The sequence below is a fragment of the Denticeps clupeoides genome, chromosome 9 (assembly GCF_900700375.1).
Source record: "Denticeps clupeoides chromosome 9, fDenClu1.1, whole genome shotgun sequence".
Classification (NCBI taxonomy): domain Eukaryota; kingdom Metazoa; phylum Chordata; class Actinopteri; order Clupeiformes; family Denticipitidae; genus Denticeps; species Denticeps clupeoides.
The window spans coordinates 19,802,301-19,822,953 of NC_041715.1; the positions used below are offsets into that span (position 1 = coordinate 19,802,301).

The following is a 20,653-nucleotide window of genomic DNA, read 5'->3' on the forward strand; positions in this document are numbered from 1 at the left end:
ATGCCAGAATGCTGTTTATAGACTTCAGCTCAGCATTCAGTACTGGTGAGGAAGTTGGACCTGCTGGGAATAAGCTCTCCACTCTGCTGATGGATCTTGGACTTCCTAACAAACAGGCCTCAGCCTGTGTCTAAAGCAAATAACTCCTCCAAGATCCTCAGACTGAGCACAGGTTCCCCACAGGGATGCTGCTCAGCCCACTTCTGTTCACTCTGCTGTCACACGACTGTGCTGCACAGTACAGTTCAAACCACATCTGAAAGAAGTTTGCATAAGTTTGCAACAGTAGTGGGGCTCATCCCCAACCATGATGAGTCTGTTTATAGAGAGGAGAGACCAAAGAGATGATTGTCAGTTTTAGCCTCCACCACCAAGTAATCCCAGCAGGAATCTTCAGGAAGCTGAAGAAGGCCAACCTCCCTCCTCCCATCCTCACATCGTTCCTACGAGGGACCATTGTGAGATGTTCTCTGCTGCTGGTATGGGCACTGTACTGTTTTAATGTTGCACTGAGCAGAAGGCCCTGCAGTGGATAGTGAAGACAACAGAGCGCATCATCAGGGTTCCACTTCCACATATATGCCAGATCTATGAGAAACATCTCATTCGTCGAGCTCAGAATATAAAGAAGAACTCTCACCACCCCTCACATGCCCTGTTCTCCCTCCTACCGTCTGGCAGAAGAAGCGTCCTCCAAGCAGTCAGAGCTCTCAATGCACCGCCATCACCAAAAAACTGATAAATTCAACAACAATACACTTCCAGCCTTATACACCTCCTAACATCCTGTCCATTTTGCACATCTCAATTCATTTTGCACATTTCTGCTCATTTATCTGCTCCCTCTCCAGAGTACTAGTGTAAGAGGATGTGCGTTTCGTGATACATGTCTCCACCCATTTTTTCTCCGCCCTCCTCAGGTTAGCCGGTATCAGTTGTGGTTGATTGAGACTAATGGTTCCCCTATAAATCCCAGCCTGATCCGGAATTCTACAGAGCCAAACACGAACACTGGTGTGTGGTACTTTCACCTTTCCCGACTTGCCTGTTCTCCCCAGTGAACCACGGATACCTCGCGGACCCCAGAGGGGACACTGCTGGTGGCAGGCAGAGGCCGTCAGGGACTGGGGCCTCTACAGGCCATCAGAACAGTTCAGAGCCAAGATGCAGTGGTTTTGTTGTACCTTTTATGGACATTGTCAATAAATCCCTTATTTTTCCTTCGGTGTTCGTCCTCCCTCACTCCACCCCGGTCGGGACAGTGGCGTGTATTGAAACAGTATTTCAATACGCGATATACTGTGTATACTGTTGTGCTGACAATAAACCTTTCTTGAAACTGTGTGTACATTAATGAGGAAAAACGTAAATGATGAAAATGAAAAATTTCTGTACCCACTGTTCTTCAATTGGGCTATACATTACTACCCAAGCATAGTAGTTTTGTGTTCAAAATGTTTCGATGTCTTTCCAGAGCCTGTGGAAATAATGCTGTGGGACAACCAAGAAGATCACCAGTGTGACATTTCAGATGTGCATAAAATTAGTTGTGTCTGAAATGCAAAGTGGCAATAAGAAATTTTAAATGATACAAATGAGTGACAATACGTGTGAACTGAAAAGTATGGGGTAAACTGGATGGACTTTTGAAAAAAAAATATCATATTTTAGTTTTTATAATTATTATAAATGATATTCAGCAGTTCCATTTCGTAGTAAATTATTGTGTCCTGAGTGATTATTTATGAATAAAAATCACACCAGAACAGTTTTGTTTGTGACAAGTTTATATGTGTCAATTTATTTTTCATTTCAAGTCCATACACATCCTTTTTCAGTTCTTGTATATTTTGGGGCAGTGGTTGGTCTTCTGGATTCAGGAACAGACACGTAATCGGAAGGTTTCGTTTCTGTTTTCGTTCCACTGTGATGTTTCAAAATTAAAGTTCCAAATGAAAGTGGAGATTTCTAATTTTCGGTTTATTGAGTAGGCGTTCTACGAGTGTCTGTTCAATACTGAACTCACCGCTAACTCTACTTACGGGCCAACTTCTCTGTTATTTTATATTTTACTCATTCACAGTCAGCGCAGGGTAGCGCTGTTGTCCCGTCAATTTCCCCATCCAACCCGACACAGAGAGAGAGACATAGAGAGAGAGAGAGAGAGAGAGAGACATAGAGAGAGAGAGACTGAGAGAGAGAGAGAGAGAGAGAGAGAGACTGTGAGAGAGACATGGAGAGAGAGAGAGACTGAGAGAGAGACATAGAGACACACACACACACACACAGAGAGAAAGAGAGAGAGAGAGAAACACACACACACCCTCCCTCCCTCACTTCCGGATGCAGGTGACCGGCTGCGTTTCTTCGGGAGATTTTTCGGGAGGATTTGGGGGAAATGCCGCCTTTCCACGTTCTCTGGCTGTGAAGCGGTTCCGGCGGGTTCCACGACGCGGTAGCAGCAGCGTTCTGTTCGGTTCGGAATGAAAACGCGTCCCGTACAGGCGCCGCTTCGCCCTCGGCGTGGATGACAAAGACATTCGCATCGTTTGAAAATGGAAAAAGTTCTCTACTTTTCCTTAATCCTGTCCGCCATCTCCGGTGAGTTCGACTGAATAATCTTCATTCTTGAGCAGGTCTGTCGCCTTGTGTGAGATTTATAAAAAAAAAAAAAAAACGGAGCGTCTTGCTCATCTGGTTCGGTTGTGAAAACCACGTAAACGTCCACCATGTCCTGCAAGGTCACTTCATGGTCCTCCAGGTCCTCGCACAGTGTGGTTTGGACAATCTGTCTTATTCAGTTTGAGAGAAGCTGTAGAAGTTGTGCTTCTGAAGATAACCAGGGTTCTCCACCCCAAATGAAACTGTCCTGTGTTGAAACTGAACTGTCCCGTCTCCTGCTGGCCTTCAGGAGTTCTTCACTCATTATGAAATGATGCTAATAACTATTCTGTGGTATGTAGGTCGGGGGACGATGGAGTTTAGTCGTCTTCTGGCGAGAACTGCGAATTTTTACACGATGTGATTAATGCCACGAAGCCATCGAATCGTTGATCCCCGTTTCGTAGCGCGGGAGGCCCTGTTCGTCCTGTCCTGGCTGAGCGGACGAGCCTCAACTTGCATCCGTGTCTTTTAACGGCGGGCCAAATGCTCCTGAGTCAGATAAAGCTCCCAATTAGTCTCTGAGCTTTTCGTACAATATTAATTATTGTTCTACTTCCCTGAGCTTTCTCTACATTTTACGTATCACGCTTCTCACGCTTTAGTATTACAATTTAAATCGGAATTAATTCTGCTTTATTCATTGAAAAACGTGTGGTTAATACGCGGTTAATTGTACTGTCCTTTCCTCCTCCAGTGTGCGGTGGCAGGATCGTGAAGGTTCCCGAGGGCCCGCTGGTTCGAGTGGAGGGCCAGGCCGTGGTGATGCGCTGCGACGTTTCTGAGTACGAGGGTCCGAGAGACCAGGACTTTGAGTGGACGGTGCAGCAGGGAGACAAGGAGGTCCAGCTCATATCCACGTTCGACAGCCAGTACCCAAGCAGCGTCTTCATCGACCGGGTCAGGAGTGGTGACATCAGCGTGAAGAAGCTGTCCGATTCGTCAGCTCAGCTCCAGATCAAGAAGGTCCGGGCTACGGACAGTGCCGTCTACCGCTGTCACACTCCCAGCACGGACAACACCGTCAGTGGAAACTATGCCGCTGAAGTGGAACTCAGAGGTGCGTGTCCTCCGGGTCCTTCTGCTATTTTGAACTGCTAACCTCATGTCATTGTGGCCATCGTAACATTTCTATTAAATGAATGGGACCACGCCTTTACCGGCGTTTCAAGTAAAACAAACTGGACATACTAATTATTTCAATCCAGCATTGAAGGTTTACGTCTGCTTTGTCCTTTTTTAAGTTAACCGATCAGTGCAAGTGATGTTGAGGTGAGAATACATACAGTATATGTAATAAATAAATGAATATAAAAACCTGCATGGCCGGTATGGCCAGGTGAGCGGTGATGCACATAAGCATGGTTGGGTAGCATGGCCCGTCCTTCCATCCCCAGCCAGCGAGCGCAGGGCGATGGCCGCTGGTGGCCTGGATTACGTCTCTGCCCAGGACAAGCACTTTTTAAATACTTTTTTTTTTTTTTTGTTTGTTTTATTGGATTGCAACACCTCTTCATGATGACAGTTTCCCTGGATGCCGTTTAGCCTTGCCGTCCATAACGAAGCGTTGGCTGCAGGAATAGCGTTTTTTACGTTCACTCGTCACGATCAGTAAGGCCGTAAACACGTGGAATCATCTGGAACAGTATTTTTTCTGGGGCTTCTTTTTGTACGGTTTTTGCTATTCGGATGTTAGAGGTTGCGTCGAGAATACAGAGCTTTACACTCACATGCAAAAAACACCGAATACAACCCATGATGACAGTAAACACCATCATGACTCCTCCTCCTTTTTAATGTCATTAATAATTCTATTTGCTGCATTTATATTCACCTTCCTGACCCGTTTCTCCTTGATTATTGAGTAAGCGGAATACATTTCAGCGCCTAGTTGTCTGATGGCAACCCTGCCCTACTGCGGATATTTAGCAGTGTTCAGGGACACGAAGGTGGTGACTTTCTCCTTCATGGAGGCATCACCACGCAGTCTGCATTATTGAAGGATATGCTGGTCTAGTGAAGTCCATGCCTTCCATGTTTTGGAAGCACAAGCCGGACCAACCTGATATCAGGCAGGTTGTTTTAATGCTGTGGTTGATATGTATGCAACTGTGGTTTCACCTCCTGATTGGGTGTAGCAGGCTGAAAGTTCCTTGAGCACTTCCTTCTTTCCGGACATGGCTGCTACTTTGTACATTTCTAGTAGTCCAAGTAACAGGGCATCAAGTCTATTCAGAGAAGATTGGAGAAGGTCTGTAGGAGCAACAAGCTGGATAAACGCTAAACATTCTGAATATTTCTACAATATCTGGTACACAAAATACCTTTATGGATCAGAACCTCAGCAGTGAGTGGCTGCAAAGATCCAAATATTTTTCCTTATGGGATTAGAAGGCTCTGAAATATTAATAACAGCTGAGACCCTTTCTTATATATGGCAAACCTCTAAAGCCTCCTGAGCTCATCCAGAATCTCGCCAGACAGTGTACCTGTAAAGAGAAATTCATTAGAAAATATGAATGTTGATGTCTCAAAATCAGTTATTCATCAGTCAGCTAAATACGGAATTCTGCAGCAGTTTAATTTTGTCTTTTTTTTATTGGCCATTTAGTTAGTATTTTTGAGTCAACTAGAAATTGCTGAATAAAAAAAAAAAAACGTCCACTCCCCCGACTTCCCCAGTGTTCTCTCGTCGTATGCCCTTGATCCGGCCGCCGCCTGGTCTGCTCCGCTGGTGGGTGGCCTACACGCACATGTGCTGTTTCACTCTGTGCTCTGTAGACTCTGTCATTTGCAGATAAGGATAGCCATAGTTTACCATTTTACATGGTCTTCAAACTTACATTTATTGAACAGGGTAATATTGCAGGCATTGTTTCATAAATAAATGTTCATTATTGATCAAAGATCAAGAATCACCAGGATCCTGGTGAGGGGACATTGGGATCCAGGTGTCTTCCATTCCCCATCAATGGGATTTGGGATATGATTTATTCATCCACCCCTGAACCTCAAAAAATTCTTAAATACTAGCCAGCCAGTTTTATATTTTCATAAGAAAGCTCACGTGATATATGAGAGGACTGCACGATTATGGCCAAAATGATAATCAATATAATTGTCATCAATATTGTAATCACGATTGTAATCATGTCTATTCGGTAATAGATCATTTTAATAGATAATAGACATTTTTATTGCACTTTCTATTTTAAACGAACAATAAGTAAACAAGGCTTTCAGTTCAAAATTAAACCTCAAATAAAAATAGCTCATAAATAATAAAATAAAATGTGATTATTTTAGGCAAAAATAAATAACAATTGCAGAGTGAAATGATAACGTGCAAACAAAAGAATAAAAAAAGAAGCCTATGCAGAAAAAGCACATACTACACAAAACGGAAACCCCAGCCTGCCTACATTTTCTTGCTTAAGGCATGACTGAAGGCAAATCACTATGAAAATACTACATTTTTTTTATATTTTATATGAAAGATTAATTGAATCTTATGAAATGTTATGCATTGATTTTTTTTGTTCGCTTGTTATTACAGCTGTCCATGGCACAAAAGTTCAGCATTTTTGCTCGTACCATCAGAGAAGTGTGGTTGAATGAGTTTGGAACCCTGTCCAAATATGACTGCGGGACTGACGCATGCTGAGAGGCTGAACATGACATCTAGTGTATATATATCTATTGTTTTTGTGTGTACATCTATGTTGTCACCTATTGCTCCCGACATTATGTGACATTAAATGTAATTTTCGCTGACTATCATCTCAGTTTAATTGTGGCAGCCAAAATCGTGATCATGATTTAAAATTGGATTAATTGTGCAGCCCTAATATGAGATGAATAACAGTTCTGCTTAACATTCTGCTTTCAGTGATTGGAGATACTCTGAAGGTGGTGCCGAAGATCCCCCAGCCTACTGTTTCACAAGGCAGCCTCTTGGAGCTCTACTGCAACGTCACCAGAGCGTTCACTGAACACACCTCAATTTCTGTCACCTGGTCTGTCAAAAAGGCAACAACAACAGAGGACCTACTGACCGTTGGACCTGGTGACAAAATGACTCCAGGGAGTTATTATTCTCAGCGCTATGCTGATGGGGGGCTGCGTCTAGACCTCCCAGGTGGTGGCATCTATGGCCTGATGGTGACAGATATTCGGCCTGAAGATCAGGGGGAGTACGTTTGTATGGCCAGGGAATGGACGAGGCAGGCAGATGGATCTCTGCACAAGATCTTAGAAAAGATGGAGAAGATGGGAAACGTCACGGTCACGCCCACAGGTGAGTAATGTAGAGGACTAGTCTTCAGGAACGTTCCCTGGATCCACCCTCATATGTCTCCTCACAGACTAGAGCACTGATAAGATCCAATGTAGTTGGGGCTGGAGACAGTCGAGATCTGCCTGTCCAGATCTGCGTAAGACGTGCTTTTTTCCCAATCGTCATTGTCCAAAAGATTTTTCTATATAAAAGATTCATCTATTGTCAGTGCAGATCAGCAATTTAGCAACCTGTGTATGAAAGTGGGTTGATGATTAAAAGTAAATATTAGCTTGTAACTGCATGCATCCCAAAACTCAGTTTTGGTAAAGGTTGGGGTAATTTCATTAAAAAAATTCCAATAAGAGTAAAATTTTACTAAGACCCATCCATAGTTGACAGCTGGGTCCCAGTCTTATATTCTCGTTTCGGACTGATCACACACACCATCCAAGATTTAAATATATTTACATTTACAGCATTTCTCAGACGCCCTTATCCAGAGCGTCTTACAATCAGTAGTTACAGGGACAGTCCCCCCTGGAGACACTCAGGGTTAAGTGTCTTGCTCAGGGACACAATGGTAGTAAGTGGGGTTTGAACCTGGGTCTTCTGGTTCGTAGGCGAGTGTGTTACCCACTAGGCTACTAGCACCCTTGGTGTCCTGTGAGGTGACATCCTGAAACTGCTTGATGTCGTGAAACTGTGTGCAGAATTCCACTATCAGTTTAATACACATTTGGACTTTGCACTTTCCTGCTAGCAAGCAATCATTTACAGGGACTGCGAAGTAAAAAAGGTCCTCTGGTGTAAAAAAAAAAAAAAAAAAAAAAAAGGTCCTCTGGTGTAAAAAAAAAAAAAAAAAAAAATGGTCCTCTGGTGTAAAAAAATAAATAAATAAAAAAAGGTCCTCTGGTGCCCTAAAATCACCATGTGGTGATTTTTTTTTTCCTTTTTGCTTGCGTGAAGGGGACAAATTGATGGTCTTTCCAAAAACGCAGAACTATTGCAAGAACAGCATGTAGAGTGGAACATAGCATGCCATTTTTGGTGCGTAATTTCAAAAATTGGTTCATTTTAGCAGCTGCGCTCTGACGTTCCCTGGGATTCCTTTTCATTTGTGCCAATTGGTGTCTTTGAAAGGGTTTGCGTGTCTGTGTATGTTTTACTGTTGAGCCTTTTTAGTACACCTTAGAACGTCTTTTCTAAAATCACCCCTATCTCCTTGCTATCAGTTTCTGGACCTAAAGCATTAGCCAGTCATCATCTTCTATACTCTCTCAATTATACTTTGCCAAAGCTTTATATTTTTTACTTTATAAAGTAATTAAAAAAAGATCATGTCAAGTAATACCCTACTGAAACATTTACTCCAGACTTCTGATGTTGGCTCTTTAAGTCACCGTTCTCTCTGGTATTATATCCTAATTCTGTAACCTCTTGCAGCTCAATCTCTGATGGTTGCTGTGGGAATGAACTCCACCACCGTAAATGTGGGAGACACACTGAACCTCACCTGCTCGATCACCCTGGACAACCTGGTGTCACGAGGCCTTGATGTCACGTGGCAGTTTTCTGATGGAACCACATCATCCGCCCCAAAGGTCCTGGTTCGTTTGGACCGCGACGGTGTTGTTTCTAAGAGCTCAGAGCAGATCGGCCTGCTGCGGCTCACTGACCTTGGTTTCAGGCTGCTGCTCCGCAGGGCGGTGAGCTCTGACTCTGGAAACTACTCCTGCCTCGTTCGTGTGTGGCTGCCGCAGGGCGCTGGAAAGTGGTACCAGGCAGCTGAGAAGACCTCCAGCCCAGCACAGGTCAAGGTGACCCAGCTTGGTAAGTCCTCTCCGACTTAGCCTAGTTTTTGTTCTCAAATTCCTAAGAACAGGAGGTAATTCCAGGCCCTTTCCAACCGTTACCACCACACTCGCAGTACACACTACAACCAATGACAAATCCGACGTCTTGCCACACATTTGATTATGCGTTCACTTTACTAACTATTTATGTATTTGAATGAATGCAAAATAAAACATGTTAATTCAACCCAAATATGTCTGGAATGCCAATATCACAAAAGTGATCATTTACTTTTGGTTTGATCGTTAGTATATTACATGTACTGAAAACCCGGAATGGCCAGCCATGTGGTTTATGCTTCAAGCCTTTTACTTTTAAAAATATTGTTTCGATGTTTGCCTTTTTAAACCTTTTTATTAGCCATGGTGCAGCCATCTTTTGAGGATAAAGTTTGAAGCAGCTTGCTTTCTGATGAGTGTGAGTCTTTTGTCTCTGAAAACAGCAGCAGCAGCAGACGGCATGCTGGGAATCTCCCTGAGGGTGAAACGAGCTCAGAAATCCCCAGCGTTCCCAGCAGGATTTTGCTTTCTTTTCTGTCCTCCATCGGGCAACCAGTTTCCCCAGTGCGGCGCTTCTCTAATTATGGAATTAGGGCAAAAATAGAAAAGCAGCAGTGTCTCCTTCCAAATTGAGGTCTCCTTCCTAATGAATTGTTTTAGGAGGTGACGTGTTTCATTTTTGCCATTTGGGTGGCATAGTTGTGCAGGTGTAGAGCCATTTTTCATTTTTGTCCCCTGTGTTCTGCGGTGTGATTCCAACTCCTTTATATACAGTGCTGTTGAACCCAGGGACAAGTACATGCTGTTGTATTTGAATATCTGCACCAGTATTTTCAGTTTGTGGACATTTGCATGATTATAGTAGTCTGACTGTGTAGACAGACTGCAGGTTCCACTTTTCAGACGCTACTTCCTCACTGAGAGCTTGTTCTTGCCTTGGTCACCCTCATGGTCACACCAGGGCTTCACTGAGATGCATTTGTTTATGATACTGCACCAGAGCACATTGTAAAAGCCTTAAATACTGATGCATGCTTTTCTCCATTCACAATAAAATAATTAACATCCACATTCATATATTTTTTATCAATTTAAACTGATTAATCAGTTTGGGTGAGTGGAAGCTAAACAAAATTCAACTTTACTTTAATTCTCTTGATAGTATCTGGACTGGTTAAATTAACTTTTGTTAATACCTTTGACGACATAAAAAAAAAAAGTTTACTTGCATTGTGACCCTGAGCAAGACTCTTAACTCGTATTGTTTTGTTCCTGTGTGGACTTCTAATCTAAGATGAATCATTCTAGTTGAAGCTACTTCAGTTTACCAATTCAACATTTATTTCAGTCCTGAGTAGTGTTTGTTTTTCATTCAGAATGGTTTGTGTTGAGAGTGGCCACACCCCTCACCTTCCTAACCTGACCTTCCACGTATTCAACAGAGCTGTGACCTCAATTATCTTTCATTTGACTAACTGAACTATCCCAATTTCAGTAACCTCAGTAATATCCATAGTTATTTTATTTTTCTTGGTGCCCCGTCTAAAAAATGGAAAACCTTTTTTGTCCGTCCATAGCTCTACAAAGACAGCGCTGTAATTAACTTTAATCTTACTGACTCTATCTTCATTGTTGAGTCGCGGATATGTTTATGTATGAACAGTGAAAGAAGGAAACACTTCTGAACTGCTGTCATTCAAGGCCAAAGTTCACCGCACTGTTGAAGGCCTCATCTAGATCACCATACATTATGTTTTGGTCTTACCATATACAGTAACGGGCGGGAGCTGGGCCAGTTGAGTGCTGCAAATTACCAAGGTTCAACTGCTGTGTGTGTGTGTGTGTGTGTGTGTGTGTGTGTGTGTGTGTGTGTGTGAAGAGAGAGCAATGACAGCTGCAAGCTTAACATGCTTTAAAACACGGCCCTTCCAGAATCTTAAGGCTCATTAAAACGTAGCTTTTGGCGTCAGCTGTCCTTCGTTCAGGATTGGATAAAGTTATGTAACGTACGACTCCCTCATTTATCCCCTGTACAGTTTATCGAACTCTGTCAGAGGCTAGGATTTTAAAGCGTTATAGACTAACCGAAATCATGGAGAAAACAGTCATGACCAAATGTTTTGAGAATGACTCAAATACTGTTTTTTTACAAAGTTTGCTGCTTCAGTGTTTTTAGATCTTTTTTTTGTCGGTTGTTTGTGGTGTATTGAAGTATATTTAGAAGCGTTTTATAGGAGTTTCTTTAGGAATTTCCTGGCCATGGACCCAAAATTTCAATGTTTTGTTTTTCCTTGTGTGCAGAAGGGTCAACCGTAGGGCCTGTCAAAGCCCATTGAGAGAAACTGTGATGTGATTATGGGCTAAATATGAAATAAATGTTGTTGTTGAGGGTGGTAACAGTCTGATGCTTTTTGGTTCTCAGATCCTGAGTACCAGGTTGCTCTTCGCTCTGTGGTGACTCCCCAGTTTACCGGTGACCCCACTGAGCTCCTGTGCCAGGTGAACAGCGTCCTCCACATGCAGGCCAGTCGGCTGGGTGTGACCTGGCTCTACACCGAGACCACAGCGGTGAACCAGATACGCAGCCCGGTGACCGTGGGCTCCTTGAATGAGCGTGGTTCCCTGCTGCCGGGCCAGGACTACAAGACCCGTCTGGAAGCAGGTGACATCGCCTTGATCCGCAGCGAACCAGACTCCTTCACGCTGCGCCTGCTGCACGCCCGAAACACAGACATGGGGTCCTACGTCTGCAACGTGACCGCATGGACACAGAACCGCAACGGGGCTTGGGACAGGACTAAGGACGTCAGTTCATCCCCAGTCACTGTCCAGTGGACTCTGAAAAGTGAGCTGCTATTTCACCGCTTTTTCCTTCCGCAGGGGCCCAGGGGCAGGAACAGCCAGCTGCTGCTCTGTGATGTCTGTGGGCAGGTTTTCTTCTCATTCGTTACTAAAGGCTTTCCCTCTCCGCAGCCCCCGTGCTGAGCGTGGCTGCTCACCGCGTGAGGGAGGCGTCCACCGGAGGTTCCACCTTTGAGATGAGCTGCCAAGTAACAGGCCAGAATCTGCAGCGCCCGGGATACTCGGTGGTCATACTGACGCAGGAGGCACAGGGCGCGAAGCCTCGCAAAGTTCTTTCCCTGACCGCCGACTCGGTCATGCAGCTGGAAGAGTGGGCCGAGCCGAGCAGGGTGGACAGCGTGGTTCTGGAGAAGACGGGACCGCTGGAGTACCGCTTCCGCCTCTACGGGGTCCAGGTTAGCGACCGGGGGCTGTACTACTGCGAGGTGACGGCCTGGACCCGTGACCAAGGCTCTGAGTGGATCAGGGCTGTCAGCGCTGAGTCCAATAAAATGGAAATAGCATTTGAAGACACAGGTATAGCTGATTGTTGTTGTTGGAATCTTGTTTATTACGTACAATGGGATTGTGTTTATTAGGGAATAATTAACATTAGTTTGTGTTAATGGGCACCCAAAACTAGAGGTGTGAACCCTCACTAGTCTTACGGCTTGATTGCGATCGATGCCTCGATTATTGGTTCACGTTGATGCATCCCATCAATTTTTTTTAGATTACTGAACATTATGTTTTCAAATTAGGTCAGCCAGATGATCTAATTTACCTCCTTTTTCTGGCCTTCGTGGCATAAGGTGAGCGTGGACTGAACGCAACCATTTTTTTGCTCATTGGGGCAAATCAGAGCGTCTGCATGGGCGTTCGACACCAGTGTTCTGATTACGTTGAATAAACGTATTTCAATGTTTTAGAGCAAATGGCAATTCGATCGTCTGTGTGGATGAGACCCGGCTCCTACCCAGACCGGTAGGCAGCCACAGCCACTACTGGCACTACATTTGAACTAGAATTTTTATATCACCGCCAGAAAATCACCAAACAACGTCATTACGATATAATTGGTTATGTTCTGCGCTGCATCAATGCAGAATCGTCTACGTCTGCATTGCAATACATCGATTATGAGATAGATTTCTACGCCCCGATCCAAAACCCGGTAGTACAGAGCCTCTGCAGCACATGCTTCTGGAAACATTCATGCCAGTCATGATGGATCGGCATCAGATCACACAGTACGGCTGTGCTGGCAGCGCACTGGGCTGCGTAGCTTCAGACCCGCCAGAGTCACCATGCTGACCCCCAGAACTGCACCAAGGTGACCTGGTTTGATGAGGACAGCCCATTGCATATGTGCTGTTTACTTTATGCTGTAGGCAGCAAGATGCTCTGGACCATGTTCTCCTGGGAATCCTTGGGTCTTGAAGTCATGTGTATAAGTGAAAGTGTCATTTGTCATTGTGATGCGGACACAGCAAGCAGAGGTGCACACAACGAAATGTGTCCTCTGCTTTAACCCATCTCCCTTGGTGAGCTGTGGGCAGCCATGAAAGGTGCAGTGTGTGGGGTCGGTACCTTGATCAAGGTGACCTCAGTGGTACCTTTGCGATTCTGGATTTGAACCCGCAACCCTTCGTTTATGAGTCCGTGCCCTGACCCGCTAGGCCAGCATTGTACCATGTTACTTCCATTATAATTGATGTTTCATGATTGATTAATCACAGCCCTTCCCTATAGATGACCACGTTCTCACATCAATTATTCTTTCAGCTCTCTTTACAAGTTTGTCCCTTCGGGCAGGGTCATGTAAGCAACTTGCCGCGCCCCGCCGTATTTTATTCAGCCTGTATCTCTGGGTACAGTGAGACCTCACACCTCACAGTGTCCTCAGCTTCTCAATCCCTGCTGGACTTGACAATCAGCATTTACCAAGTCTTTCAGAATCCTATAAAAACGCCATTTTGAGAGATTAGCCGACTCCCTCTGATCCCGACGCCTCACTTGCTGCTGAAGTGCCGTGGGAAGGAAGGGATGAAGGGGGTGAGGGGACCACAAGTTTAAATCTCTTTGTGTGTGTCTGCTCTGTCTCTCTTTAGGTCCTGTGTTCAATGTGTCCATTCATTCCGATAAGCACGCTGTCTCGCTTGGAGAAACTGCCAAACTTCTGTGCACTCTGACTGTGAAAGGGGCTTCTCCAAATACGGGCAAGTACAATGTTCCCCTCTCTCTCATGCACTTCATTCTGCCCTGCGGCGGGGTCCTCCTCCGCAGGAGCATGTGGCGACTGCAGATGAGTGTACTACTAATGGACACGTCTACATAATTCTGTTTAATTAACGCTAGAGTAGGCATTTACATTTAATAGTTGCTGACATTTCTCATTTACACATGCAGTCGTGGTCGTCCAGATCATTCCATATATTCTTCTTTCTGGCTGTCCTTGAAGAACGAAATCCATTCATCTTCATTAGCACATCCTTGTCTGTTGTTTCATGGCAACGCTTTGTTGAAATGCCATCACTGTTTTCCAGTCCATACATGGCTGTCCGATGTCTCTCAGCCTGCTGAGTAGATATGTGGAGAATGTACATGCATGATGGGTAATGCCCCAGAACCTTCCCTGGGCGCTTTCTATCAGTTGAAGTGGGCTTTAAAGGTTCGGACCGGGATTTTGGGTGCCTGTATGAGAGTGTGGTATTTTAGTGACCAGTTGACACCCTGTGTGCATGGGGTATTAGGAGAGTAGAAAACCGAGGGAGAAGATGGTTGCTGTGCTACACCTGACTTTCAAAATGTGGCACGTAGAGATGAGAAGGTTGACTTTCTCAATTTACATTTACAGCATTTATCAGACACCCTTATCTAGAGCGCCTTACAATCAGTAGTGACAGGGACAGTCTGTCTGGAGACACTCAGGGCTAAGTGTCTTACTCAGGGGCACAATGGTAGTAAGTGGGGTTTCAACCTGGATCTTTGGTTCATGAGGTGGGTTTTAGAAGCTAGGCCACTACCACCATAATGCAAATATTTGAAACGAAAAATAAAAATTACACCACGTTTCACATTTCAATATAATTGTGTGTGTAGGTTAAACATAGGTTGCTACGAAAGACTGGTTAAGTCTTTATCAAGTTTAAAATCTAAATAAAAAACTGCAGGTTTCTGTGATTGGATCAAGATGCATTGCTGTATGTCCCAGGCCTGCAGGATTTAATGGACCGTAGAGCTGAGCTGTGATTGGTTGGCGAAAAAAGAACCCATCCTTGTGGAACACTATTCGAATGGGGAAGAGTGTATCGAAATTATGTGGAAAAATTGTGGTTTCTTTTATGCTTGACCATGATCCATTTTCTTAGTCTTAGTCTAGCTGTATAAGGATACAGTATATAATCAGTAACAGTTCTCCTACGGTGCGCTGTGTTGACTCTGTGTAGTCGGTAAACATGCCTGCTCCAGGAAAGACCAACGCCTACACTCGCGCAGCCCATGAAGTGCACCAGTCTTTGGTAAGGGAGGTGAAATGTTCTGCGTCTGTGAATGATGTGGCATCACTGGGCAGACTTGGTAGGAGAAGGAGCTATCAGTTTTATAATTGCATTGGCCGCTCTCTTTATCCAGTCATATGCCTCTTTCAGAAGATAGGAGTATACCGATATAGTGTTTTTTGCTTTTAATTCAGAAATGATTGGGTTGGATGTGTTGATGATGTCACTATATGTGAGTTTAATGTGTTTAAAGTCTTTGTCGGGCTTTGATATCATATCACAAAAAAAGTCAATTACAGTCTATCATCCTTCTTTCCACCCTCCTACAGGCGTGTCTGTATTTTCTAGTAACACCATCAAACCAGATGTGGCAACATGTGACGAGGTTGAGCAATGCAGCCATGCAGGCCATTGTTCTGGTGCTTGTCCCTGTACTGTAGCCTCAGGTGTGAGAACAAGTCAGAACGTGAAATCGCTGATCTCTTGATTAGATCTGGGTAGGAGATGGTTGCTCTCGTTCATTTACATGGAGATTGTGCCCTGCTTCCTCTGCTATGAAATGACGACTAGGGCTGACCTGAATTTACTTTACTTTACTTTATTTAGCAGACGCTTTTATCCAAAGCGACAAGAGGAAGAGACCAGCAATTCTCGTTCGGTTTCTATAGAATATTGAGTTTACAAAAACTAAGAGCCCTGATAAGGCTCAACTTGTCAGCGAAGAGCATGTTCAGAGATTAAGTGCTAGATGAAGAAAAAATTATAATGTATATATACATTTTTGTATTGTTTTGTCCAATGTGTACGCATGTGCGTGTGAAAGTGTTAGATTTGTCTGTAATACTTTTTGAACAAGAGGGTTTTCACCTGCTTCTTAAAAGTGGTGGTAGTCTCGGCTAGTCGTGTGGAGGAGGGCAGGTTGTTCCACCAGCCAGGGACAACAACGGAGAACAGAGATGATTGGAATCGGAGACCCTGTGAAGAAGTTACAGTTAAGTTCCAAAATCTACAGTCTAGTACATGTGGTGCATCTGAGGGGGGTGTTCACCAAACAAAATTCAACTTCCTGTATGCCAACTAACATATTGGTTTTTATGTTGCCTGGACGAAGCACCAATTCCCCTAAATCCATTGATAGAGAAACCGTAGACACTGAAATGTTCTCAAATCTCTCCTTCCCTTTATCTTCCCTTCTGTCTCTCTGTGTTTGACTTTCTAGCTACTAATTAGATGTTTGTGGTGGTGTCATTATGAAAAGGTTCAGTTAGTTAATCGTCTGCCCACAGCAGTATCTTCTCCTGTGTGTGTGTGTGTGTGTGTGTGTGGACATGGTTGAAATGAGATCACGCTGAAGGGATTCCTTGCCTGTTGGTACAAGCTTGTTTGCTTCCATCCCCCATGACTAGTTAAAGTATGAGTGTGCTGCTCTGGGCGGAAACTGCGTCATGTCCTTTACTGTGATGTTGGCGTCTCCTCCTCCAGGTGACCTGTCGTTTGAGGTGCGCTGGTTCCAGTCCCGGATGCAGGCTATGGAGAACGGCGGCGTCGGCCCGCTGATCGGCATGGACCGGTGGGGTGTGGTGCGGAAAAGCGGGAGCAACGGCAGTTGTGACTGCAGCCTGGAGCGGTCTGGCCCCCTCAACTTCGTTCTCACTGTCCATGGGGTCCAGTACGAGGACGTGGGGGAGTATTACTGCACGGCCACGCCCTGGCTGTTCTCTCCCACCACTGGTGCCTGGAGTAATAGTCATGAACTCACTTCCTCCCCCATCTACCTCTCTGTCCAACTAGCATGTGAGTAAAGCATTGGCTAATTGGCCCCCTTTTTTTTTTTTTTTCTCCATATTTCAAATGAAGTGGAAATGTTACACATTCACTTCCAAGTCAAAGGTGTCTGGAGCCAAGATGTTGTGTCGTTGTGTCTCACTTGTGTCTTTGGTGTCGTTGTCTTGTTGAAACAGCCATTGCATGGTATGGCATGTGGCAGCATGATCTCTTCAAGAATGTGCCAGCATGTGGCAGCAAGACCTCTCAAACTGAGCCACAATAAATACACCCAACACCATCATTTGAATCATAGCATGTTTCTTTTTACCACCATACTTTGCTGCCAAATTCGGTACTTTGGGATCACCTGATGCTCTGTCCATGTCCACTAGACTCAAAAAGTACATTTTTCGTCAACAGTGTATTATGGCATTTCGCTTGGGCCCAGTGGATGTGTTCTATTTCATTCTGCACGTTGCGCTGCTACCATAGCTACAGTCAGACATCTACTTACTGTAACAGAATCACCTTTTGATCTTTCTGCAGGTGTTGATTGACTGAATTATGCTATTATTTCAGTAAAGGATTTGCCATTGAGATATATCACTGCTTCTGACGATTGGCTGATGAGTTAATTGATGTACCGGTTGTAGCACCACACGGTATACAGTCGAATAGTCTGGGTGTCTGATTTCAGGAAGACCCGCACGTTTACATGAACTTAAATCAGCTGTTTCAGCTTTTCTTTAGTGGCTAGTGTTCATGTAAATGTCCTGAGACTCTGGGCCAATCAGGCTGACCCAGGCTCTTTTCCTCTAAGTTCACCTGTTGCGTGGTCTGCGCTTCCTGCTCCACTTTGTCATTTTTAATTTCTTGTGTTGCAGTGTGGGAGTCGCTGAAGATGCCTGTGCTGTATGGGATCGGGGCATCTGTGCTCATGGCCATTGTCTCCGTTCTTCTGGGCATTGCCGGTGCCCGCTGCTGCCACAAAAGTATCGGCACCTCCCCCCGCTCCCGAAGCAAACTGGTGGACCTGGAGATGGACTAATGCTGGAGGGTTCTTACGGTTTCCCAGCCTTCTAACCTCCAAGTCATCTGGTCTCATCCATGGCCCCGGAACTAAAATTTCACCAGCAGATAACCCTGAAACAGGAGGTCATGTCTGCGGGGGCTTCGCTGGTGAGCGGTGGGAACGGTGTTACTGTGATGCACCCTAATCCTGCACATGGACTCATGGCTTCGCCATTCTTTGACTTTAACAAAAACTCCATGGAAACACAGCCGCCGGACTCCCCCCTCCCAAACGCCTCTTCATTTTCTCAGCATGCCATTTGTCATACCCCTCCCTGCCAGCCACAGTTTGGGAGCCTTCTGTTGTCAAATGGACAGCTTACGGGTCAAAGGTCATACCCACCAACCCCCATCTTGGCCCAGCTGGGAATGTGTTTAATATGTTGCTAGGGAGACTGTGAGTGATGTGAAGCAACACATTTTCTTTCAACAGCAGCAATGCAGACTGTGTGTGTGTGTGTGTGTGTGTGTGTGTGTGTGTGTGTGTGTGTTTCTGCTCTCAGATCTTTTGAGATGTGTTGGACCAAGCCAGCTGCAGGGTTGCAGAAACATGAAACTTTTGAAACATCTTTTTAATTCCTTCACTAAAGCTGCCCTGGCACTGGAGAGAGAGGAGCTCAGGGATAACAATGCCACTGCATGGATGGATTTTTTATTTTTTTTTCAACAAGGACATGTTTTATGATTAACCGTCCCTTTTGGATCTTCTTTAAAAGCTGGATAATCACCAGGAAAGCTGATACAATAATAAAAGTTTCATTTTGAGTCCAGCTCACCGTCTGTCCTTTTATATGATATTCACACCATCTTTCCCATTCACATCATTTAGCTCAATTTCATTTCATCAGTTTAGCTAAGGGTGCAAAGAATTTTATATCTACATGGATTTCAGTAACCAAATTTGTTCACATCACACTTTCTTGGGTTTATAATAAACAAATAATCATAGAAGAAGTTGTCAAGTGTATATATACAGTTTCTGTGAAATTATGATACAACATAGAAAATCTGTAAAGGCACTGAGCAAGAGCTTATGGGTAAATGGCAACAGAAGTTATGAAAATTACTTGAATCATGTGTGACATGCTGCTGATTTGGCTGATGACCACTAGGAGGTGCAGCTCATCTGTTGTGTGTGGGTATACCCAGGCTCAGAAGTGTAAGAATATTGCAGTCAGGTAAGGAAAATGTCCTGACTAAAGACACTTAACACTGACTGTTTCCAGGGGGACTGTCCCTGTAACTACTGATTGTAAGTCACGCTGGATTTGGGCGTCTGATAAATGCCGTGAATATGTTTTATTTTGTAAAGTGCACATGAGTGTGCAATTCACATTATTTCGACACATCAATGTGCATGAACAGCGTCTTTTCATAGCTGCAGCCAGTTAATGGTGACTTCAAAAACATTTCTGAATTTTAATAAAATGTTCCGAACCACAAAAGTAGTAAGTTCACATCTGCAAGACATGCTGATTTAGGTTTGGCTGGAACGCCTGGCAGGATGTTGAAGTGACGCTCGAAATGCCAGGATCCAGTCATTGGTCAGCTGATTGTGCCGTTTTAGCCTCGTTGTGGTGCACTGAAACTAGAATTCATGTATTATACTTCAGTGGCTTTTCTGTGCATCTCTACTTCCTGTCTGTACTTCCCCCGGTCAAATATCTCCATATTTACAGCACTGCATTACGCCAAATTAGTCATTCCTTTCTACTTCGATAAAAACTAAAAAGCGTGCAACGCTCTGTGCCCACGATCGTTTTAATGATTAATTAATGATGTTCTATTGGCCGTTGTAGTAATATGTAAGTAAGAGTCAAGAATGATAATAGTACATCATTAGAACCTTGAATAATCATGCGTGGGATCCATTTGAAGAAAAATCTGTGGTTTGGTTGAAATAGATGTTTAAAGAGAGCTTTTCTGCTTTTACAGCAGTGAACTTTTACCACTGGTATCTTTACATGGTTGGTGTACTTTATCCTCCATCACCATTTATTATCTGCATGGGATTTTGATTAATTTATTTTGTTCCCTTTTTTATTCCACAATGTGTTGATGTGTCATTTTCCATGTATTTGGTGGAAGCATTCAAGCGGCCGTTTAGTTTCGTTTTTTGGGCCACTTTTCGATGCGGATGAACACCTTTCCTGCTTGCAAATAAACTAGTAAAACATGCTATGTGGGGGTTTACTCGCCCGACTTGTGGTTACTTCCTGCTTCTGCGCGTAGCTGCTCGTATGACCAATGTGCCCTGCATGGTCACATGTGGAAAGGTCTACTGTAAAGACCACGTTATCAACCCTGGAGCCCCTCTCCCCACAACTGTCTACATTTACATTTACATTTACAGCATTTATCAGACGCCCTTATCCAGAGCGACTTACAATCAGTAGTTACAGGGACAGTCTCCCTGGAGCAACTTAGGGTTAAGTGTCTTGCTCAGGGACACAATGGTAGGAAGTGGGATTTGAACCTGGGTCTTCTGGTTCACAGGCGAGTGTCTTACCCACTAGGCTACTACCACCCACTATTCATACACCGAATCACCAGCGTGTCTCGATCACAACTATATCCACAGCCAACCGGGTCTGTCTGTCATACCAAAAGATCTACCAAAGCATCCGTCCACCATCCTGCAGGGCTGTTCTCCCCGTTTCTTCACCTCCACAAACACACCG

At 44.4% G+C, this 20,653-nt stretch overlaps 1 protein-coding gene across 1 annotated transcript; it reads left to right on the forward strand.

Annotated features, from left to right (window-relative positions):
• The first annotated feature begins 2,280 nt into the window (after positions 1-2,280).
• Positions 2,281-18,742, forward strand: ptgfrna (prostaglandin F2 receptor inhibitor a). The gene is made up of 9 exons (XM_028991930.1): positions 2,281-2,601; positions 3,359-3,721; positions 6,551-6,958; positions 8,384-8,770; positions 11,216-11,638; positions 11,767-12,171; positions 13,746-13,853; positions 16,617-16,928; positions 17,786-18,742. Exons 1-9 carry the CDS (start codon positions 2,556-2,558, stop codon positions 17,947-17,949), a joined length of 2,616 nt encoding a protein of 871 aa, XP_028847763.1. The 5' UTR covers positions 2,281-2,555; the 3' UTR covers positions 17,950-18,742.
• Positions 18,743-20,653: the final 1,911 nt, after the last annotated feature.

Excerpts from the sequence above, each read along its gene's own strand:
- ptgfrna (XM_028991930.1), top strand. The coding sequence starts at position 2,556 with ATGGAAAAAGTTCTCTACTTTTCCTTAATCCTGTCCGCCATCTCCG. Across the intron at positions 8,771-11,215 it reads GGTCAAGGTGACCCAGCTTG|ATCCTGAGTACCAGGTTGCT; the intron begins GTAAGTCCTCTC and ends TTTGGTTCTCAG. Across the intron at positions 13,854-16,616 it reads AGGGGCTTCTCCAAATACGG|GTGACCTGTCGTTTGAGGTG; the intron begins GCAAGTACAATG and ends CTCCTCCTCCAG.